General features: G+C 40.3%; 1 protein-coding gene across 1 annotated transcript in view; it reads left to right on the top strand.

Moving 5' to 3' along the window:
• AMMECR1 (AMMECR nuclear protein 1) overlaps positions 1-18112 on the top strand; it is a 99046-nt gene extending 80934 nt beyond the window's left edge. The window contains exons 4-6 of the mRNA XM_034780664.1: positions 4518-4608; positions 6534-6630; positions 17793-18112. Coding sequence (XP_034636555.1) covers positions 4518-4608; positions 6534-6630; positions 17793-17907 — 303 coding nt within the window. The 3' untranslated portion in view covers positions 17908-18112. The remainder of the gene's footprint in view (positions 1-4517; positions 4609-6533; positions 6631-17792) is intronic.
• The last annotated feature ends 7340 nt before the right edge of the window (positions 18113-25452 follow it).

The following is a 25452-nucleotide window of genomic DNA, read 5'->3' as shown; positions in this document are numbered from 1 at the left end:
TCACTTCAGTACAGTGGTTCATGAAGACACTTCATAAAATACACAGGGTTTCCATTCACGCATGACTGTATATGATTGCACTATGCATCAGTAGTTCACACACGTGGTGGTTTGAAATGGATGCTGGGCAGATATGCATTGTCTCCTCATTTCTCTAAACACAGAGTCTTCCTCCCACGAGACATCTCTCCACTACCCCTGTCCAATGACTACTTGTGTGTAGTATCACAGCCTTTCCATCAAAAAAAGGTCTGAGACAGGCAGTATCATGAATTCTGGGATATGTTTTTGAATGATAATACTTTAGTAGAGAATGTACACACCAGAGGGCAAGTGGGGAAGCAGCTCATGGAGGTAAAATACTGTTTAATGCTGCTGACATGGAGGCAGTAAGATCTGCACCCTTTCACATCCACCAGTGTATCTGATGGGACATTGTCTCCCATTCCATTTCCCCTTGCAGCCATCCAGTCCCAAAGCAAACTCAGCTTTATTCCTCCCTTCACCCTTCTTACAATCACCTTCCTAATTTCTCTACCCTTCCACTAAGGTCATCCCCGCCCTGCACAGACTGCAATTCCCTCTTCTCCAAAATTATTTATTTTTTTTTGCTCGTTGCTTTTTTGCTCTCGAATTCCTTTACTCTCAACTCATGTCAGAGTTGGAATCTTTAAACTATTTAGCGAGACATTTCCTTACAATACAATGCTCCACAGAGGAAATCAAACACAAAAAAAGTTCTGCTAGGTTACTAAACAATGCAGTGGGTTTCAGAATCCTTTTTTAAAAAGAGAATTGTTTGGTTTGCTTAGAGCCTAAAAAAAAGAGGAGATTCCTATCCATTCTGCATCTCAGGCCACTGAATCCCTTACCCCATGAGAGAGGTTCAGGATGCTGTATTAGGAGCCCCTGGGAGGAAAAAACTGAATCCTATAAATGGATAGGACAGGTATGAAATATGCTTAAATGTTTCATGAGGCAAGCTTTGGTACTACAGACTCTGGCTATTTGGGAGTAGATACCTTGTTAATGTGTGAAAGACAAACTAATTTATACATTTTCTGCATTTCTCTTCTATGAAAATACAGAAGGAAGCAAAAGCTATGCTATCATTTCTCAGTCACTCGCACCCAATCGCAGATGGGTTTCCCCAGTACTTTTCCTTTGTTATTTTTTTTCTCCTGTTAAGATCATCTGTGTCTTCTCACCACAAAGTGATTCAGATTCCTTGAGAAAGCTTTGGAATATTGAAACAAGCCTTCCTGACATCAAGAAAAGTCAGAATTCAGACAGAACAGAAAATTAGCCAAGTTTCTTCAGTAGTTCCACATTAAGCATACTGTCATACAAATTCAGGCTACTTAATGGCCAGTATTTTGTCAGCTTCTGGTTCCTAAAATACTGTGAAATGGTCTTCTATCCTGAGTTTGTTGTCCTTCGATGAAATGCTACCAATCTGTAGAAGACTCTTGAGACTGTGGCTGTGGGGTTTGATGATGAGATGAAAGTGAGTAGTAATGACTGAGAGATGGCCTTTCATCAGTCTGTACGAAATTAGATAGTAATTTTAGAGTTTCTGATGAACAGATGCACCCAGGAGACAGTTTTAAAAAAACAACCACCCAAAATTTAAGCCTGTTCCCATCAACATAAAAACTGAAGAAAAAAAAAACAAAACACCACACTTACACTAGAAGAAGAATGTCCACGCAGAGGTTTGCAGTTGTTAGCTATAGTGGTTTAAATTCACGAGTTAGGTTATACCAATGCAATGTTCTTGTGTAGTTGTGGGCAGGGTTAGTAGTATGTCGGGAGTGTGTTGGACATCATAATTAGAGCAAGATATTTCCATGAACTCTGTTAGTCTGTTTAACTGGTTATGACACAATCTACGCATCAATGAGAATTATGTTCACTCTCTGTTGGAGTGCAGTTATTTGTTGGTTGGGTATTGAATCATATTCAGCACATCATCAGTATAGTAAAAACTGTGTTATCTGGCACTTACTTTATCAACCGGAAAGCTCTATTATCCGGCATTTCCGATATCTCCCAATACAAATCTTCAATCTAGTAACGGAGACTAGTATACTGCCCAGGACGTTATGCAATTGCACATTCTGCACTCTACTTTTATGCAAAAGAGGCAGAAGACAAACAAGCAAGCTGATATCAGGGATTTATTCAAAAAAGCATTTTCCAGGGTGTGTCATAGGGCCATTACAGATTGAGCCTAATCTACTACACCTTCCACATCTACAATGATCATGATGACCCTGAGGCACTGCAAGAACCTTGAAGTGCCTTCTGAATCAGCAAAGAAATATTAAATTATGTTCAGTATGGTTTTAGTGTTGCTTGCTAAACCCACGTGTTGAGCCTTTTCTTAAATTGGATTGGAAGCTGTTCATGGCAGTGACCACCCTGTACTGGATTTGCATATTGTCTAGAACAACGGGACCCCAATCCCGATCTACATGCTGTAATAAAAAGAGATTTCAGAGGATTTGCAGTTGTTGTGTTTGAGGACTGATAGATGTTTTTTCAGTTTCTGGTATGTAGGAAAATTTAAAACTGGTAGTGTTTGTATGTAAACATAAATGTTTTGGTCAGGATATATTATGGGTTTTATCTTGGCAATTAGTCAATCTGTAATTACTTTTCTGCTCTAATCAATTTGTCTTGCAAATTTGATCTGAAAAAGATGCAAATTGCTACACTAATAAAAGGGGGCACCTGAGCTTCACATGGATGGACCATGTTGATGTGCATCACTTTGTATTAGTGTGAAGTTTCCCATCATTCAGATGTGGTCTTACAGTTTGCATAACGTTACTAGTTGGTTTCCTTGATCCTAGAATAAATTAGACAAGATCTGCTTAAACTTTTCATTCCCAAATATCCATTTGCCATAATAGAACTGTCTAGTTCAGAATTACACCTTCAAAGAGTACAGATTTGGCTTCTAAAACAAAGTTACACCTGCTTACTTGAAAGTTTAGGTTCAGAAATGTGAGAGAGATTAATTGAGACTAATTGATATGAAGGAGGTTAGAGATGAAACTTTTCTGAATGAAGATGTGAATCATTGAATGAAGATGTTATTGATTCACATCTTCATTTCTTCATTCAGAAAAGTGTCATCATATTTAAGACATGGTGCATTGATAAAGAGGAGGAGCATTTTCAAGTGAAGGTCACCAGAGTAATCTCCCTCCCCTCACCCCACACTCATAGTCACATGAAGATGCTAGAGCAAAAATAACTTTGTATAATATTTACATTGAAATATCTGTGTATTAATTGGACAGTTGGCCCTGGTGAGCTTGTGTGCTCCATTATATTAATCCTTGGTTTTGAATTTGGTTGCCATGCAGTTGTTCTAGAGTAAGTCTTCATTCTAAAAATCTTTCTATACTTTTTGTTGAAATCAAATTAGTTTGCGCCAAAAAACAGGTATCTAAACCAAATAACACTATAAGCTTTTAAACTCCCAATACTCATGTTTCCACCTGCACCTGAGGACTTCCAAATTTAAGGAGCACAAGAATAAAAATCTGAGGCTACTAACATTTTATGTTTACATTTGTGTAACTTAAAAGTAACTGAAAACTTGATTAAATTTTGGTAAGAAATTTCACTTCCAGCTGGAGGCCTCTTACGACAAACTGATCAAGAGCATGTGTTTATAGCAGAATTATTTTACCCTTGAAAATAGGGAAGTGCTGTGTACACACGCATTACTTTTGCAAACAGTGCCTCAAAGGGCACCAGGCTAGTTCTTATAGGAATTTGGAACATCTCATGAATGTTGCATGTCACTCCTTTCTGTCAGCAATGTTGGTTTCTTCATTGTAGGCAGTAGACCTTACACTAGAAAACAGTCTTGCTATATATGGAAATATGAATTTGAAGTTGATTAGCTTCCCAAAGCTTTGAAATACCTTTCCTTCCTGTACCCCTCTTCTTCATACATTAGTGGAAATTTCATGAACTGGAAGGCTCAAGGGATTGGTAATAGCTCAAAACTTTCACCATTAGGTTGCCAGTTCAGACAAGATCCCAGCTGTTAATGGCTACAAGTCATTAGACCAGCTGGTTGCCTATGAAATGGAACTGGTGAACTTGGTTCACTTTCTGGTGGACAGGTGTTCACATCCCTTTAATAACACCCCTGTTGGCAGGATCAGAAGAGAGGTTAAGCATTGAATGGGCATGGAGACCAAGTACTCTCACCTCAAATGGTGTTCCCTTCAGGTCATAGATTAAGTACTTCAGTGGGGCATTGTAGGGCATGCTTGCACTGCCACTGCCCTGGCCAGGCTGTCAGTTGGACGCCATTAAAGAGGGCTAAATTCACTTCAGAATTACCTTGAAAATGGTTTTGTTTGTGTTTTTTTAATCTAAAATTGGGTAAACCTTTCCTTAAAAGGCTCACTCACATCTTGGGATATTTCACATTAGAAATGTCTTGTATTATTGTTAAATGTACTAATAAAACTGCCAATTTCTTTCAGGTGGGTGTACATGGCATTAGAATAGAATTCATCAATGAAAAAGGATCAAAACGAACCGCCACCTACTTACCGGAGGTTGCAAAGGAGCAAGGTCATTGTTGCACTTTATTTCATATGATCTGGTGAAGAATTTAAATATACATATAAACCTAAAATGCAATATTTGACCTTGCACTGATGTCAGATGATGGAGCAATACTTAACTGTAAGGAATAACTCTTATAAATGCCACTTAAATGCCTGTATAAAATCAATCCCTTTATTGGGAAGATTTCAATAAATTGTAGCAATTTGTTAAGCAAGTCATAAACAAACAGTAAAGTAGCAGCAATATGCAAAATAAAAGAGGTAGGTGGTGGGACAGTGCTAATTAAAAGCTGCCATTTTTCATACACCCAACTTGCTACAATCAGTGAAATGCAAAACCAGTTTAACTTAGTGATGGGATGACTGCTCGGGGATCTTAACAGTGGAGTTATTTCTCAACCTGCAATACTGAAGTTTTTCTCTCTTAGGCTCTCACTGCTGTCACTTAATCCTCTTTAAGAGCTTTGGCTTCCCATTGTTTCTTGGGTGGATAGAAGGGAGTTGGTTTCATATTGAATGTCCCAAAATACTTTTGTAAATGAAAGTGTGACCCTTTTAAAAGAGGCACAGACTTATAAGTTCATCATTTGGAAGAACAAAATACACTAGTTCTGTTTAATACCAGTATGGTGCTGATCCGCTAACTACTTACTAATGTTTTCTCTTCTAGCTGTGACTCAGGGTTTTTGTTTTTTGTTTTTTCATTGTTTTTGCATTTGCCTCCTTATGTTTGAATTTGTTAAGAGATAAAGAAAAACCTGCACTAAGGATCACGTTGAATATACAACTCCCTGTCTATAAGTGACTACTTACAATTATCCCTAAGATTTCCAGTACAGTTTTGTTTATTCTATAATTATAGTCTGCGTCTTTCAGGAAAAAGTGTTTTTTGCTAAGCCCTTATATGGTCACTTAAGATAGCTCATACTATATTTATAAAGTGTAATTGTTATGTGAATTTCTTTAGTCAAAATTTTTATACATATAATTTTGGGTTCTTTAAAAAAACAAACAGGTTTTTATACATGTGATTTATTAAACAGACAAAGCAAAATGATATACTTAGTCTTTTTAGATACCTATCTGAATAATCTAAGCAATTGTGTATTTCTGAAATACATCTAACAGTTTTATCAATAAAAGATGCACAGTTCATTTTCTACATATTATTGAGATACCATGTATTCAAAATTTGATAGTTATATATTGCTTTAAAATAGTGTAAAAGACTTGTTGGAGGAGAATCATAATTAACCTAAACTATTTGTGGGTTAATACTCCAAAAATGTATAAGCCAACCGCCAGCAAACTATTTAATGTTGTAATTCTGAAATTGGAAAAAAAAATCGCTGTTAACTTTAACAGTGGCACTTACAGAAAGGTCTGTGAGACCCCATACCATTTGATGATGAGGCATGGGATTTTTCTGTCCTCCACCTGCACCCCTTAAAGCACACTTTGAGCCAGTTAAGATTGCTTACATGCAATATTTCCACTAGAAACTTGATTTTCAAGTGGTTCTATGTATTTTATTTCAATATGATTTAAAGGGTTACTGTGATACACGACCTTGCCATAGTAGGATGAAGTCTTTGTTTTCTTTTACAGCCTTTAGATTTTGGAAGGATATAACTTTTGTTTTTCCAGATCCAGAAAGTATGGCTGTATTGGATCTACTTTTAAACTATGTGCAAGATCTTTGCCTTGCTCAATAAACTTACTTTGATGTAGGAAGAATCCTGTATATAGTACTTCCTGCAAGAGGCTGTTCTTAGGAACACAGGAATTTACAGGTTACAGATCTATGGGAATCTTTATAATGGACTTTAGCAGAGTAGATGCAAAAATATAACATGAAGTAATATTTTAATGTAAAGTCTGTTTAATTACATGCTCTTTGTTGATATTTATTCTGATAAAACTCAACAGGATGGGACCACATTCAGACCATAGATTCCTTATTGAGGAAAGGAGGCTACAAAGCTCCAATTACTAATGAGTTCAGGAAAACCATAAAACTGACCAGGTATGTATTAGGGGCTACATTACAGATATGTTTTGTTATTTCAATATTGCCTCAATTTATTTATTTCCTGCAGACATCTGCTAAATTATTGATGGTAAAGTCTTCCTTCATAGTAACAGATTTAACAATATCTTTCCTTCTGCAACAGTGGTCCTTTCTTCTTTTGGTGTGTGTCTGTAAATTCCATTAATGATCAGAGGAGTTCACAACATTTCAGCAAGGGAAGAATGAATTGCTGTTTAATGTATGTCTTTCCAAGAGTCCTCTGTATATTTTATTTCATGCTGCTGCTTAAAGATTGCAACTTGAAAAAACGATAGGGGTGTGGTAGCTCTTACTTTCCAAAGTTAGTGCACTGGGTGTAACAGATATCCCCTCTAGGGTTCGAGAGAGATTAGGAACTTTCACCATTCAAAATTCTAAAGTTCAGCTTGTGCAGATGCTTCATATGCCCCTGCTAGAAAACTACATTACCCTCCCAACTTTTCTGAAAGAAAGGTGATACGTTACCCCTACAGCGGGGTTAATTGGGCTGACAGTCCCTATATTGTTGGGCTGGGGATGTCACTCCCTCCACACAAACCAGGCAGTGTTTCTTGACTTTTAGTGCTTTGAGATTACCTTCTGATTTGTAGAGGACACACCGTCAACTGGATGATGTAGAAATGTGGTTTTAATAGGGGCGGTTCTGCATGCACAAAGAGAGGTACATTGTTATAAACTTGAAAAATAAATAAATTACAAAATTGAGAGACTGCAGAACTCTCAATTTGATCAGCTGATTATCTACTAAGAGTCAGAGAAAAAAGAATTACAAGTAAGTCATTTTCACTTCTCCAAAGGTACCATTGATAATAGTTAACCATTCCTGGAGACGGGAAAGCTAATAGAATGTCTCTAGAAAGATTTTTCCTTGGTGACAATTACTTCATTTTAGACACATAATTCCCTTCAAGCCTCAGTGACTAGGCCAACTTATACAAAATGGTTTAAGGATAAGGTGGTGCTTGCCCTAAATTTCTTCCAAAGGTGGTAGTGACATTCTACACCAGTTAACCATCGTGCTGTCAATACTCTTCTCAAGCCATTACGTCTATTCAAATAAGATCTTTCTCTATAAGTTCATCATCAATGGGCCATGAGGCTATAGTAAAATGAGGCCTTCTAAAGTCCATTTGGCACTAATACTCCTGGACATGTTGTTCTCAAAAGAACCATGGAGAAGAATCTCTCATTACTACTTCTTTGCAGAACTAAAACTTAAAGATCCTGTTAAGGCACAACAAGAGTAATATATGTGTGTCCTTAGCAAGCCACTGATCTCTTTCTGTCTGAAATTTTCAGGGTAGCCACATGGTAACCACCCACCTTCATACATTAGAAGGAACAGAACTTAGAATCTTCAGCACCAAAGGATAGGCTACCCGTAGCACTGAATTAAGTATCGGGCTGCATGGTTTCCGAGAAAAGCCACTACAGAAAGTCATGATTACTCACACTAGGCCAATATATTATACAAAGCATTATTGCTTGGGCTCAGTCTTTGAGCAAAAGTCAAATTTGGTCTATCTGTGTTACCAGAACCTAAAACTGCACGAAATTTCCTGCCTCCTAACGAACGCTTAATTTAATTTTTGAATGTCCCCATAGATTAAGAATTTGTTTTGAAGTATCTTAGACACTTTAAAAGGAAAGACAGGTTTGTGTGGGTTTTAATTTTCTTTTCTTATAATTTGTGTGTCTCATTCCTATTTGGATTCTCCCTTCTGCATGCAGGTAGACTTGTCACTCAGATTCATAACAAAAGCCAGTCCTCTGTAGAAAGCTCCAGATGTCATTACTCCAACAGTGATACCAATACAGTGACCGCTAAATATAGAATTACTTCCTTCATCTTGTTGTAGACAGCCACTTTTTTTCATTTATTTCAATATAGCAACATGAGAGAGATGTAGGAATACTTGTCCCATGTATTTTTATTTATTTATGTATATCACCCCAAGTACTGAAACTAGAAGAAAAGAAACTAACAGGCAGGACAAAATGTCTGTCCTTTATTTTCATGTGTGACAATCCAAAGTAGAAGTAAGATCCCAGTAGCACAGATCTGGCCATCTGCCCCTTTGCTGGCTACCCACTGGACTGTTGTGAAGGAAAAATTCTGTGTCTCTGCATTCCTGTGTGTTTTAAGCTGCTGGAGCCTTAATGAAGTCCAGCCACTGCTCCAGTCCTTAGTTCCCTAAGCATTACTGTTGAGATGCTAACCCTTTTTCTGGCACCCTCTTCTGAAAGCAGGAACCTGCTGTCAAGCTGCCTAGCCCCTGAACGCTGTGCTGACCCTTCAGACTCCCCCGTGCTTAAACACACCCTCTCCTAGAACTTCACCCTAAAAGGAGTGAAGTTTCTGATTACAGTTTAGTTCTCTCTCGAGGAACTGTAGTTCCTGTTTAAGTGATTGCACATGTGCATTGCACCGTAAGTCTGTAAGCGCCCCGAGCACAGTCACCAGAAATTTTCCCCTCTATGGTACCCATCAGGGCGGTTAAGTGCCCTCTGATGCCATGCGCCTATAGTTCCAATATAAATCACTCTGCTGACCCCACACCTCTTCAGTTCCTTCTTACTGCCCGTGATGGATAGCAGTTCCAGTGACCTTCCTTTGGCAAGCTGTCTCAGTGGTCTTCTTTTTCTTTTATTTGTATAGTTAGTTGTAACTCGTTTTAGTGAAGTTCTGTAACTTGGTGATTTAGCAGAGTTTTTGTCCGTTCTCTGGTGCTGAGGCATGCCTCAGTCACCGGGCTTTGAGCCCTGCGCCTCCTGCAACAAGGCTATGCTCCTGACCTACCTACACTCAAGCTGCAAGTGCCTAAGAGAAGTTCACGTTGGGGACCGTTGCCAGATCTGCAGAGACTTTAAACCTCACACAAAGAAGGATTGGGAGGCCAGGCTGAAGTTTTTGCTCATGGAGCCACATTGAGACCTCCATCTGAGCCAGGTTGGTGAGTCTCGGCACCAAGAGCCTGGGCATTGGTAAGGAGTGCTTCTCCTGCCATACCTGAGTCCTGGCACCGATCACCAACGAGGATGGCCAGGCATGGGCACCAGAGTAGAGTTAGATCTAAACCAGGTCACTCCTCTGGCTCAATACTGCAGAAGTCTGAACTGTTGACTCTGGCACTTACGCAGGCACCTTCAAGTCCAGTACCGGATGAGCCGTTTACATCTGCAACACAGTGCAGTACCAACACTCTATCGGTACCGACCATGCTGGAGGGCACCGCCACCTCACCTGGCAGCACCCGGTCTGGACTCCCGTACCGAGTTCAGTACCAAATTACAGGATCCTGCCGAGCCAACAGGGACAAAAAGTATCCACAGCTGATGCTGGCCGCCTCCTCCATTGACAAGGCAGTCTCAGGGACGGGCGTGTCAGCTCCCCCGATGCTATAAGCCTCACCAAGACCTGTTGAAGAGTGTGGCCTTAAATCTGGACATACAGGTGAAGGTAGTGAAGGAATCCTCCCATAGCCTACTTGACATTTTAGCAGCTGCAGGCCCATCAAAAGTAGCCCGGCCTCACTGAGAGGCCATTATGGACCCCTGCATCACTTCCACCCACGTCAAAAACGGCTGAGCGAAAATACTTTGTTCCTTTCCAGGGTTACGAGCACTTGTACACCCATCTTCCCCCCCCTCCCACCACAGGATCCCTGCTGGTATCCACTGCCAATGAGAGAGTAAGACAGGACCATCAGCCCCCAATTTTATAGGGACAGTCCCAGTATTTAGGGCTTTTTCTTATATAGGCTCCTATTACCTTCCCTCCCCTCCCCGCCTCCCAATTTTTCACATTTTCTATCTGGTCACCCTATCAGGGTGCAATCCCAAAATCAAAGGACTCAAAGAAACTGGATTTGTTTGGTAGGAAAGTTTATTCTACTAGGGAGGTCACAACTCAAAATTGCAAACCAGCAGGCACAGCTGGGCAGGTATGATTTTAACATGTTGGACTCCATGCAGAAGTTCAAGGACTTGGTCCCACAAGAGGTTAGGCAAGAGTACTCCTCACTGGTGAAAAAGGGAAAATTAGTGGCAGGTGCCTCGTTGCAAGCCGCTTTGGATGTGGCACATGTGCAGGAATTTGGCAGTGGACATGTGCAGGAATTCATGACTACTGTCCTTGGGACTCCCACAGGAGGTCCAGCAAACCCTGCAGGATGTACTTTTTGAAGCTTCATGGATTAAGACACTCCAGGGGAACCCTTAAGTCCCTTGGACTGTACACATCAGCACCCTTCAAGGAAGCACTATAGGCCCCAACAGCCCGCCCAGTACTGTGCTTAAATTGCAGCAAGGGCAGTTTAGGTTGGACATTAGGAAAAGCTTCCTAACTGTCAGCATAGTTAAACACTGGAATAAATTATCTAGGGAGGTTATGGAATCTCCGTTATTGGGGATTTTTAAGAGCAGGTTAGACAAACACCTGTCAGGGATGGTCTAGATAATACTTAGTCCTGCTTTGAGTGCATGGGACTGGACCAGAAGATTTCTCAAGGTCTCTTTCTGTCCTACACTTCTAAGCCAGACCCTGTTTCTCCTTTGTTCACAAACTGCCTTTAGGCTTTCCCACTTGCTCAGCGTGTGGTCCTGTATCGCCATGGACCTTTGGGTGTTGAGCACAGTGGAAGTGGGATACACCCACCAGTTTATTTCTACCCCTCTTTCCCACTCTTCCTCCTTCCCCCTCTTCAGCAACCCCTCTCACAAAGAACTTCTGGCCCAGGAGGCTCAGTCTCTGCTTCGGGTGGGAGCTGTGGATGCGGTTCTGCAGAATTTGAGCGAAGGGTTTCTACTCCCATTATTTTCTAATCCAAAAGGCCAAGGGAGGTCTCAGACCGATTTTAGACCTGCGTCAGCTCAACAATTATTCCCTTTCCGGATCCCAGGGATTGGTACACCATCCTCCATTAAAGAGACACCTATTCATATATCAATACACCAAGGACACACAAGGTTCCTCAGATTCATAGTGAACCACTTGTACTACCAATTCACGGCCCTCACATTCAGCCTGGCTGCAGCTCTGTGCATGTTCACAAAATGTATGGTGATAGTGGGAGTCTTCCTGAGGAAGTTTAGGGTTGCAGGTCTACCCTTATCTAGATGACAGACAAGAGCTGGTCCAGGGCTCAGGTAGTGTTCAAGTCCCTAGGCCTTCTGATAAATGTAGAGCAGTCTACCTCACTCTGGCACAAAGGGTAAAGTTCACTGGAGCAGTGTTCAACTCTACTCAGGTCAGGGCCTACCTCCCAGAGGGATGTTTCCAGTCAAGCACATCTCTGATAACACACCTCAGAGGTCATCCAATCACAACAGCCCAAAATTGTATGAGACTATTAGGTCACATGGCCTCATGTACTTACGTGGTACAACATACAAGGCAGCACCTCAAGCTAGGGTGGGGAGCTCACCTATGGCCCCTCAGAACTTGAGACCTTTGGTCTCCGGAGGAACTTTCACTTTTCACTTTCAACTTCAGGGAACTCAGAGCAGTTCACCTGGCCTGTCAGACCTTCATGCCCCACATTATGGGCAGAAGTTTCTTTGTTCTCATGGCCAACACTGCAGCAATGTTTTATCTCAGCAGGCAAGGAGGAGCTTCCTCTTGCCTCTTTTGTCCAGGAACACAAAATGAGATGGCAGATTGCCTGAGCGGGTCTTTCTCCAGTCACCAAGAGTGGTCCCTTCACCCAGATGTGGTGAGGGATGTATTCCAGCAGTGGGGGACTCCCCACATAGACCTATTTGCAATCAAGTACAACAAAGTGTCCCCAATTCTGCTCCCTACAAGGCCACACTCCGGATTCTATCACAGAAACCTTTCTGCTACTGTGGATGGAACATCTTTACTATGCTTTTCGCCCTATCCTGCTCATGCACAGAGTATTGCTAAAGATCAAGCGGGACCAAGACCAGGTAATTCTGATAGCCCCAGCATGGTCCCACCAACATTGGTTTTCCACTCTGCTAAGCCTCTCAGTGGTCATACCAGTCCTGCTTCCGTTACCCCCAGACCACAGTCGACTGTTCCACTCAAACCTGAGCTTCCTTCACCTATTAGCCTGGAAGCTTCATGGCTAAATCCTAGAGAGCAGGCTTGCTCAGAGCAAGTTTGTCAGATCCTATTAGGTAGTAGAAAGTCCTCCATCAGGACTACTCACATTTCAAAGTGGAAGCGGTTCTCTGTCTGGGCGTTGCAATGTGGAGTCTCACCCATGCAGTCATCCTTATAAGTAGTTGAATATCTATTGCACCTGAAGCAGCAAGGCTTAGCTATCTCCTCTATCAAGGTTCACCTTGCAGCAATATCAGCTTTCCAACCCCGGGTGGATAACCGATCCATTTTTTCAAATGACATATTTGCCTTTCCTAGCCCAGATCCCTGTTCAGGATATTTGTAAAGCAGTGAACTGGTCATCAGTGCACACATTCTCCTCCCATTACGCCATCACTCAACAGGCCAGATTTGGGCAAATTGTTCTGCAGTCAGTGTGTCCATGAACTCCGATTCCTCCACCTGTTCAACTCTTTGGGAGTCACCTAGAGTGGAATGCACATGTGCAATCACACAGAGAAGAAAACATAAACAGTTTCTGTAACTGTTGTTCTTCGAGATGTTTTGTGTGCATCAATTCAATGACCCGCTGTCCTGCCCCTCTACATCAGAGTTTTCTGGAAAGAAGGAACTGAGGGGTCGATTGGACGCTTTGTACCGGTACTAAGGCATGTGACACCCTTCGGTACCACTGAAGGAAAAATTTCCAGCGACTGTGCTGAGCGCGCATGCAGACCTAGAGTGGAATGGACATGTGTAGCACATGAAGAGCTACAATTATGGAAGGTTAACCACCGTTTTTTGTGCAAAGCGTCTGTGCTAAATGCTTCACAAGTCTAACGTATAATCCTCTTTTACTTAATCATATAAAGCACAAGAGAGTACAGATCCTATAGACCATAACTAACATCCAAAACACAATGCGCCTTGTTAGATCACCTGTCTCTTGGGAGTCCTCGGAGGCCATCTGTATCCAAGGCAGGAAGGCAGGCAGGGTTTTCCTGCTTTGGGCAAGCTGTTCCCTATAGGGTAGCTTTTCCCTCATGTAGTTTCCTTCCCCCAGCTTGTGACTTTGCTTTCGTCTGTCCAATACTCCCTCTTCCTGTCTGTCTCTCTCTGTTGCTGTTTGTTCTGTGGTTGGTATAATGCCTGCATCTGTAGCTTTCACTCTATGCATCCGAAGAAGTGAGGTTTTTACTCACGAAAGCTTATGCCCAAATAAATCTGTTAGTCTTTAAGGTGCCACCAGACTCTTTGTTGGTTCTGTGGTTGGTAACTTCCTCCCCCTCCCCCCCACAACCGTGCACCCTTAGAGGATGGGTAAAGTTGCTTTTCCCCTAGGATGCATCCATTCTTTAGCATAACTTTGTGTGATTAAAGCATGATCATTAAGTATACCCCATTGTCTCTTGTCTGGTGTGTACCCCCTGCAGGTTCTGTCTGCAGTGGAGGACACACACACACACACACACGATCACAGCACTTTTCATAGTAACATTTCATAATAACTCCACAAAACAACCAGAATTCATAACTTGTACTAGAGAGTTTCCCTAATCACGCCCAGGGCAGGGGGAAATCACTGAGAATCATTTCATTTAAACAGTAAATTTGGATAAAGGCACTAAATTACTGATGTGGTACCAACTGTAGGTCCAAAAGCCATCTCCATATAGTGGGTATCTGTCTGATGAAAATATGAGTGGGGAACAATACTGTGGTCTTGCAGATCTTATCAGAGAATGCATGAGATTTGTCCATTCAAAGGTAGCCACCAACTTTGACTGAGTGATCGCCAGCTTCTGGTGGAGGAGATACGTTTCTGAAGTGTATACCTTAATCACTTAGCTATATAGAAGCTGCCTTCTTAATGTGGTGAAAAACAAAGACTGAGATTTTCTGAAGAGTTGGGTTCTCTTTAAGATAAATACTCAGTGCTGTAGCCCACCAAGTTAGGCTACTATGTTTTAGATTCAGAGAGGAGGAAGGCAGAATGATATTGTGATCTGTGAAAATAAGTGTTTTGGGGGTGAGTGAGGACATTGTCATTGAAAAAATACAATGTTTGTGGCTCACTGACAACTCACGATCCAAAGTTCTCCTGGTGAACTTGATCATTGTGAAGAATACAAATAGAGAAAATAATACAGTCCTGAGGCTCAAGGGGAGGAGCTAGTCTTTGCAGAACCAAACTCAGTTTCCAAGTATAGAAAATGGAACCTTTATTTTTTCAATTCTATAACTTTTTACCTTTTGCTTAGAAAGGAACTAATTGGAGATGGTAGGAGAGGCTCCTGCTGCTATAGTTAATGGTATTAGAGCTTTGATATGAGTTTCCACACGTCACAAGAACCTAGGAATATTAATCTTCTACTGTTTTCAGAGAATAAGACTTACAGGAAAATGATTGTACTCAAGGTGGCTAACCCATCTCACTGCCCATGCCGCTGCAGGTACACTTCTGTTTTAGTGTGCTAGCTTGATCACACCTAGCACACGTACAACTACCTGAGCTGTAAATAACACCTCCAGCTCGAGCGTAGTCTCTCTTTACATCTACAGCACCCAACCAGTGAAGAATTATTGGCCCTCATCAGTGAAGTAAGTAGTCAAAAATATGTATTTAGAGGACTGTTCCTTTCTTTCAGTATTCCACATCTGCTAGTTGTGTTAGTTTAACAATTCAAACAACCCCTACTGACATCTGGAATATAGGGTAACAGTGAAACATTAAACACTTCTTGTCAGATAAGATGTCTTGAAACACAGCTCCAGTTGCTTTTTGTATTGAAATAATTGTGTTGTCATGCAGCTTCTGCTGCCCCCTTTACCTCCTAGACTATTGAGAGAATTCGGGCAGGAGGCATAACTTCTCTCTCTACTCAAGATGTTAGGGGTGAAAAAAGTTTTATAGACCAGCAGTTCTCAAACTATAGGTCGCCACCCTGTTCTAATGGGGTCACCAGGGCTGGCATTAGCCTTGCTGGGACCCGGGGCCAAAGCCGAGGCCCAAGCCACACCGCCTGGGGCCAAAGACCAAGGGTTTCAGCCCTAGGTGGCAGGGCTTAGGTTACAGGGCCCATGCCTGGGGCTGAAGCCCTTGGAATTTGGCTTTCCCCCCCTTTTCCCTCCCCCCCACTCAGAGTCGGGGGGGGGGGCCTAGGCTTTGGCTCTCCACTCCTAGGATTGTGTAGTTGAAGGGGGTCATGGTGCAATGAAGTTGAGAACCCTTGAAATAGACCAAAACTGGTCCATTGCTCAGGATCCCCACTTCAGAGTGATGGCAGTAGTTCCAGCTATCCTCGGAGTTCTAGTATTGGCATTAACATCAATTCTCTCCTCTCTCACAGAGGATGTCTAAAAAGTGGTTAGGAGGCAGGATAAGGATAGCAGTAGCATTTTGTTTTTCCATCTGGTGAAACAAGCAGATGTGATTCTAGTTTCAGACAGACTGCCCTTGGCCTGCTTTGACACACATTCAAGTAACTTCATTAGCTGCCAAGTTGATGGTTTATTTTCAGAGTGGAAGGGGCAGCATAGTAAGTGCCACGCTTCATTCACATCAAACTGAGGAGACGCACGACTCGTCTTTCAGCCAAGGCCGGAAGCCGTCTGATGAATTAATACATCACTAACAAACACTATCGTGTCAAGTACACTTGTGCTTCCTTCTTTTTGGTCTTTCGAATCAGTTTGTGGCAAGAGCGTGAGGTATAGTCTCAACATAAATGCGCAATTCCCAATTCTACAGTACAGCAGCAGTTTGCAATTTTGTTAGTACACTTTTTTTTTTATAAAGAGAGTTTCAAAAGAAACTACAGGGGCCAGATTCTTCTTTGTTATACTTGGGCCATGTCCACACTATGGGTGCTATAGCGGCACAGGTTCAGCACCACAGCTATGTCACAATAGTGCGATAAGATAGAAAAACCCCTTCTGTCACTGCAGGAATGGTAGCTAGGTCAATGGAAGCATTCTTCTGTCATCCTAGCTGTGTCTAGGGATTACATTGGCAGAGCTACAGCACTGAGGGGTGGGAATTTTTCACACCCTTGACAGAGGCTATGTCAACCTAACTTTTAGGTGTATACCAGGCTTTGGTACAAAAAGGTAAGTAACTCCGTTTTGAAGTAACTTCAATTGAGTTATTCTGCATTGGCACCCGTATAGAAGCATAATTTGGTCCAGACTGGGCATTTACAACTAAAGACGTTATGTGAAAGGAGGCCACATGGATTTTGGGCCACATGTGGTTCTTGCATCTTCTCCGACTTCGAGGGGAGAGTTGGTTAAGGATATGGAGTAACTCTGGTACAAACTGCTGTTGCTTTATTACCACCTCTTTGGATAACTACCATTAATGGGCAACACCTTCTGAAGACATTTATACTTTTTGTATATATTCAGTTGTAAAAAGTAACCCGGCTAGGTGCTTTAAAGAAATTGAAAAAGTAATCCAAGTGACCCCAGTGAAATCCATGGAGTTACTCGGGGTTTGCATCACTGAAACTGAGGTTAGAGTCTGACTCCCTAGTAGCAAAATGATGGAATCTCTATTTTTGGAAAGCACATGACTAGTACCATAACCTCAGTCAGTACTGGCAGAATTGGATTTTTATTTTGTTGTTTGTCATTTTGGTGGATAATATCCATGTTTATTTGTAATCATTTTTTCTATTTTTATCTATTTAAATTCTCACAGTAGTGGGATAGTGGTTGTGGGATTATGTGGGTAGTGCAGACAATTATTTAATGACAGTAGATAGAGATTCAAGAAGTAAAGCTTTTTTTATTAACACAAATTGTCAACATCACATGTCAAAATATATAAAGTAATATCCTTAAATCAAACTAAGTTCTCAAGCAGCATTTTTCTTACATTGCCACTCTGTACATTTTAGCTTTTAATCAATGGAAATATTTGTCGGTTTGTGTGCATATAGTGAAGTTGATGTTTACCGATGAAATCTAATCCTTCCAAGCCTAACTTCAGTGTTTGTAATGGTTTCCTTTAAAAATCCTTTGAGACTTTTTTCTTCATTTTTAGGTACCGTAGTGAGAAGATGACCATGAGCTACACAGAGTACCTTGCCCATCGTCAGCATCATCACTTCCAAAATGGCATTGGGCACCCCCTTCCACCATACAACCATTATTCCTGACACTGAGCCACATGACCAGTCACTGGACCTCTCTGCAGACCTCTTCCCAGGAGACCCCGCCCCTTCCTGGTCTAGCTATCTCTATTACTGTACCATTTTATGATGATAGTTTCCGTTGCCACGTTGACGCTTCTCCTTGGTTGGAGAAGTTCATTGTGGCAACGGGTGAGAAAACTGCATTATTACAAACTCCCATAATTCTTTTTTATTGCGGGGTTTTTTTGCAGCATATATAACCCTTGTGTTTTTTTATAAAATTTGAAATTTATACTACATTAACATTGAATTATATCAATCAAGGTTTTCTGTGACTGTGGATGGAAGGAAGACTTTAATGTTTAAGGGATACAATTAGGGATATCCTTTTTTGAGTAAGACATTTGTTGCTGTTGCATTATTAGTTGTAACAGGGAATGAAACATATCAGAGATTCAGGTATTAAGCATACATTCCCCACCACTGTAGTAAAGGCTCTTTATTTCATGTAGCTAAATACATGAGCTTCAGATTCAGTACTTACAGACAGAATTTGAAGGGCGATATTCCAGATGAAGAGAAGCTGTTGCACCTAGCATAAGAGGCAATGATGATAGGAAGTATTTCAGGATCAGTTGGTCTAATTGATTACAGACTTAATCCAGCAGGGTACTAAGTGCCCTCAACTCTCATTCTGTTATATGGGAATTGAGGGTATTCTGCCCCTCTCAGGATCAGACACCAAAACAGTGTTTGTAATGCAGAGAAGAGACTACTTTCTGGCGTTCTAAAAATAGGAGTCACTTTTGTTTTAATAATGGTTGGTGAATAGGCAGTGTTATATTAGGAAGAAAATGGATTTAGATTTTTGTGCCTTTTGACTAGGACATAAATATAGTTACATAAAAATCATAGGAAGAATATTAAAAGCACCGGACAGCTTAGCAAACCATGCTCAGTTCTCTACTGATCTGGTGTAAATTATTTTTTAAACTGGGATTCTTTTGAGCAAGCAAATCGTGAAAGAATTTCTCTTCTCTCCCCATCTTATTCTTTCTTTTTAGTTGTGGGTTTCCTAAGTTTTATTATGTTATGATTAGCCAGATAACAATTAACTGCTGTTTTAAGAAACAGTGTGAGTGTTGGAGAAAGAGCACAGGACAAATATGCCCTGATTTCAGATGTCTTCATTTATTACAGAAACAGTCCTGGAGAGTTGTAAGTACTGTGAAATAGTTCTGGTAACTTTACTGCACTAAGAAGAGGTAGAAATCCATTTACTGTATTGATCAGAATGTTTTGTTTTGTTCCAGCTGTAGTAATGGAGATGGGATTTAAAAGGTATGTGTGGTAGAGTAGCAAGACCTGAACATTTTGGGGCCTATTCTCTCCTTGCTTCATGTGGCTGTAGAACAATCACTAGCACCAGTAATAGTTTACTGCATATTCAAGAGGATAATATACCCCCATGCATCATAGAAAAAGACCCTCTATATACGGGTGAGTAAAATACATTAAGCAGAAATCCCCATATATTTCAAATAATGGATGTGTGTGTATAAAACAAAATATATATTCTAAACAGATAAGAGGAAAAAAATGGCGCTAATAATACTTTTGCTGTAGCAAATGGCAGACTGCTAGTTGATAATTCTAAAACTTTTATATTTTAAAAGATAGTTGGGTAAATTGTTACTGCTCACCTGTAATATGAGGCAAGTTTTGCTGGGTTAGTTTTAAGATAGATGGTGTTTGGTATTCCTTCATCCACAGCATTTGATGTCCAAATGTTAACACTTTCAGTTGTGATGCCTTAATTTATAAGCAAACAAAAGGGCCTGAAAATTCAGTAGCCAAGAGATATGCCAAGCGGACACTGCAAAAATCAATAGATGTTTATATAGAGGATATTTTGGATGATACTATTGTCTTGTTTCTACTTGGGGAACATTTTAAAGTGGATTAGCTTTTAAGTGGAAACTGTAAACAAGTGGCTACTTGATTGAAAGTTGTTTTTTTCTTGCCCTTATAGGGAAACAGAGCACAAGCTGAATAATATTGTCTGCTGCAAAAAAAAAAAAAAAAAAAATAGTCACTCACCCCATCTTTACCCATCATCTCGTTACAGCATGCTCATGCTTCTGTATGAGCTCATTGTTAGAAGTTTTTTAAAAAAAAATCTATTATATATATAAAAATATATGTATTTAAAGGTGCTAATCAACCTTGAGCAGGTCACGTGACTGGTCATGCGGACTCTAAATCATATCAGATTTTTTAAAAATCCTCAATATATGCAGATGTTATACAGAATTTCTTACCAGTGTAATGATGATATACTGATGAAATAAACAATCCTGCAGGTTTTGAAGGACAAGGTCAGCAATACTTCCCATCATGGCTTGGGGGGGAAAAAAAGGATAGTTTTGTCTCCTTTTTGTACACAGCATAATGCACAATGAATTTTTGTCTATCTTTCAGTAGCTGTTGCTTAAAAAGAATAGTTCAAAGAGTGTTATACAAATTGTAAAGGTGTGCTTTAAAATCAATTAACGCCCAGGTCCTTCTGGACCAGTGTCTTGTGTCATTCATTAAAAAACTGTTACAGAGATATGGGTCAATCAATCAGTTTTCTATGAGCTACATAGAAATACACTGGTTTTTCATGCTTAGAATAATCAAATCTATCTACTGTGTATCAGGGGCACCTATCTCCTCGATATGTAAGGGCCGAGAATACTGTTGATTATGTTTCTTATATACTTACGGGTATATTTGAATAAACATACATGTATTTCACTCAGACATGCCCTGGGACAGAATAGGTCTGTGTTTCTAAACCTGATCAAGAATAGTGTGTGAAATCAGTTTCACGAACATTCTTATTTAACTACACTAATAGCCTTTTAGATATAGTTCAGTGAAAATACTTTTATGTTGGGTACTTTCACTGGTTTTTTTAAGTTAACGTTTTAGCTTTAGAGAAACACTAATCAGTTTGCTTTATTCCATTTTAAAAAGCTTTAATTGTCACTTTGAAGTCTCTTCCTCAGAGCCATGTGCTATTAGCTGAGTTAGACAGCGAGCCCCTCTAACTCACACAAGTGTTGCTCAGTCATGCTTCAAGTGGCCTTCCTTCTGCCCCAGACTGTGCTGTCACACTGACTTCTCCCACCTCCACCCCAGTGCTAGACACAGCAGGTGGAGGGCACAGGAGTGAGTTTTGACCTGGTGTATGAAGTTAATCAAGGCAATTGATGTGGCACACCCTGACATTTGTATATTGACCTCTTTACTTGTCTTCAAATGTGCGGTTTTTTGAAACTGTTGTCTGGAGTAGGTTACATCTCTTGTGTGTGTTAGATCGAACCAAAGAAGCCTCCAGCCATGCACAAATGCTGCTCCTAAAGCCTGCCTTCTAGTCCTTACAAAAGCCCTGCAGGATTAAATGTTAACTTTTTTATTTTTGTACAGTTTCTAACTGATTTTTGCTAGTGATGTTAATTGAATTAAGTTTATTTGAGGAGTCTGAGTACCTCCTTCATTTAAATAAACTGGTGACTTTCCTTTTATGTTAAAAATAAATATAGAAACCCAAAGTGTGCCTCTCAGATTTAAGGGTTTCTGGTTACATTTATTCTTAAAACCAGCAATGATTCTTTATATACAAAGATATGTTTTCCTTGTTTTTTATTACTGTTAAAAGAAAAAAATAAAAACCTCTTTCTTTGCTCTGGATCCAGTAACTGCGCTGGTACATAAACGCACTGAGAAGACAAACTTTTGTTTGAAACTTTTGTAACAACTTATGACTGTTTTTGTATATCAAAGTTGATTCTTTTCAAAATATTTGGATCTAGTTTCTAAGTTATTTTAGTGTTTTATATGTTATGAAAAAATTACTTTGAATTGTTCACCAGCATAATGAGTTATCTGGAATGCAATGGTGACACATGTAATGGGCTTTGAGCTACCTGGAGTAGCTTATAGGGCCCCTATTTTTTCCTTCCTTATTAGTAACTTGATTAGTGATTACAATAATATCACAGATTACCTGAACCCCCTTCCATTATAACTAGATCCTCCCTTCCAACATTTAATTGCTATTAGTGTGAAGAAACTGTTGAAATGGGCATTTTACTATGAGTATGGCTTAAAAAGGTAAAAATGAGGAAAAAGCAAAAAAAATATATAGAAGGTTATCTGTGGGTCTGTGAGATATGGCTGTGGAAAGATATTGTAGTAGTTTTAACACTATTGTTCTTACCTTTTAAATCATTTACCCAATAAAATAAGGAAAAAGAATCACCATTTCCTGTTTTCATGTTTCTTTGCTAAATTGTGGGGCCTGCTCAGTTACTTTTTTGAACATTTGAGATTAGAGAATTCCAAAAGGGAATTTGGATTTTAATTATGCATTTGGAGGTACATTTTGTTCTAAATGAAGTCAGTCCATTCATTTTCCCAGCTAGAGGAATAAATCAGGCATGAACCACTTGGTATTTTTGTGGCAAAGAGAAATGGACAATTTAGCTCAGAAGTGATGTCACTCTGCCGAACATGTAACACTTCAGTTTCTTCAGAGCTCGATTTACTGAGTGTATGCCACTTCCATTAATTTCAGTCAGTTTTAAATCATATCCCCCAGGATGCGGGAGGGGTCTGGTCTTTTATACATAGCTGCCTTGTTGCAAAACCAGTCATATTGGTACAACTTCAGCTATCATTTATCTTTTATATAGTACATCTTTGGGAGATGTGACAAAACAGTGTAGAACAGGGGTTCTCAAACTGGGGGTCGTGAGCTGTCAGCCTCCATCCCAAACCCTGCTTTGCCTCCAGCATTTATAATGGTGTTAAATATATTAAAGTGTTTTTCATGGGGGGGGGGGTCGCACTCAGAGGCTTGCTATGTGAAAGGGGTCACCAGTAGAAAAATTTGAGAACCACTGGTGTAGAACTCAGGAAATGAATACATACAGTAACATCATAAAGCCCACCTAAAGTAGAATCATAGGACTGGAAGGGACTGCAATAGGTCATCTAGTCCAGTCCCCTGCACTCATGGCAGGACTAAGTTATCTACACCATCCCGGAGGGTCTAGATAGTGATCAGTGTTAATTCATTTTCTTTTCCCACTCTACTTCTTTAGCATGCATCATTTCAAAATAAACTACTTGCAGTGTTACTAGTCTTGCTTAATTCCTCAAATGGTTTGTTTCATATTGTGCTAGTACAAAGTACAACTTTGACCATGTTCCACAGCAAGGGTGAGCGATGCAGTTGTGAATACTTAAAATTCCAGCAACCCTGGAAATTTAATTCTTCATTTAAACAGTTCATGTAAAAATGATGCAGCCCCTCCTATGGAGCAGATGGGATTAGGCAATTCTGGGGAGACTATGCATTTCTTTCCCCAAAAACCTTGACCCCAAATTTCCAAACTTGGGTGACTAAAATTAGAAACCAAATCCATTGAGAACAGTGTGCTCAGAACCCTTGCCAATCAGATCACTCTTACTGAGGTGTCTTCTTTGGATTTAGGTGCCCAAATGTGAAAATTTGGGCATATTCATGTCGCTTTTGCATGTGTGTCAGTGGGTGGCTTTGTAAAGACAAGCTATCGGGCTAGACATCTACACTAATAGCCCAGAGGATGTTCCCTTTGCTGTAGGATTCAATTTCCTTGATGGTTTAAGGTTTCTCCCCATTTTTGGAGATTGGCTTCTTCCCAATTGTAGTGCTCATAGAGCACCAGCTGCCCACAAGGCAGAAGAGTAGAATTTACATATTCTGTCATTTTTCCTTCTCTTAAGTGGGCTCCATGAGACTGCCTCCAAAGTGTCCAATTTTGCATTAAATTCCAGTTGGAGAGGAACTCTTGATCCTTCCTTTTTTCCCTCCTGGAGTATTCCTTCAGAGAGGGACAAATCTTGGGATTCCCTCAAATTGGGCTCTGACTGTGCCATAAGTCTTCATTTCCACTTTTTGTCAAAAAAGTAAGTAGACGCAGTCTCCTGTCTGGAAATACTAATATTTTATGTTTAATAATCAGAATGTATAGTTTGTCTTCTAAGTTAGGGCAGTTCACTGGGGAGTTACAGTTCTCTGAACAGCTCCACCTGTTGGCGTACATTGTACAGCTAGAGAGAGTTTTAAAACAAAGATGCTTCTGCACTTGGAGGACTTGAAGAAATAACCCAGTTGTAATGTATCACAGAACATCAGGTCCCAACTTCAGAAAATGAAAAATTAGGTAAGTAAATTTTACCTTTTTTGACATCACCGTAGTACTTTCAAAATTGTGACTAATAGCATCAAATCTGTTTTTAATACTTTGTTTCTATGAAGGATTAATCTAGTCTGAACTGTACCTTAAAATAATCCTTTCCCCAGCAGTTTTACATCTGGACATTCTGCAAGAAGGCTTTGGACGTACCCTTTAGCTGGGGGAGGGGGGGAGGGGTGGAGAGGGAGGGGGAGAAAGGTTTCATAGAAATGCCATCTCTGGCAGAGGGGCATGGGTGTGTCTTGGGGAAGTAACGGAGTGGTCGTGATCTGGGCACAGGACAGTTTGGGGAAAGTAGTCATTAGATTGTAAAAAAAGCCTTTACACAAACATTCACTTCATCACTAATACACAGGAATTGACTTGTTTTGACTGCTGTTGCTAAAGTAAAAAAAATCACTCAATGTATGCAGAATACTAAGTATTTTCCCCTCATTCTGCAACCCATATACATAGGTAATGCTCTGGCAATCAATCCCATCCTTACCATACCTGACTAAAGCTTCCATCTTGGCATTTACCAGATTTTGTCACCTGTATAAAGGCATGTTTACAAAGTAGTATTAGTGACATATGTATGCTCTTCTATCCTGCAGTATTCAAGTAGAGAGCCACTCTCCTTTTCCCCATGGTAATATTCCCAAATGGTGCATTCCCAAAGTGCGAAGAACTCATGGGTGGCTATACCTACCAATGAAAAAATCCCCACCACTTGATCACTGCTCCAGTCTATGAAGCAACTTGCTTTTTAAAAAATCTGTGGTACTGTGAGCTAAGGCTATGGCTCTTGGGTGACAGATTAAAATTGACAAACATTTGCTATTAAAACAAAATATAAACAATACAATTGATTGACGATTATAGCTATGTCACCTATTGGTAGGGAACAATTTGATTAATTTAGCCCCTTGTCCGAGTTATTATTCAAACTTCAAGCTTGGTAAATTAGTTTGCCTCTCATTCACATAGGTTGAAATCTACTCTGGTGGCTTGAGCTATGCATTCAAGTTATTAGCGCCAATGGTTTCAGTCTTCACACACTATGACTGGTCAGCCCAAGATTCTGCTCCCTGACTGGATGAAACCCACAGCTCATGATGGCCTCTATATACTATTTAATATATATGCATGATTTGTCAGTTTCCTTTTCCATGAACACTATTTGCAAGTTATATAGTAGCCTGTCACAATGATACTGTTCATGGGATTGCAGTGAAGATGCTAAACAGCTTTTGCAATAAAACCACTGCTGGTCTGAAGTGTAGTCGATCATTCCACT

The sequence above is a fragment of the Trachemys scripta genome, chromosome 9, assembly GCF_013100865.1.
Source record: "Trachemys scripta elegans isolate TJP31775 chromosome 9, CAS_Tse_1.0, whole genome shotgun sequence".
Classification (NCBI taxonomy): Eukaryota; Metazoa; Chordata; order Testudines; family Emydidae; genus Trachemys; species Trachemys scripta.
The sequence above is the reverse complement of the archived record's forward strand: the minus strand, read 5'-3'. Positions and strand labels throughout refer to the sequence as shown.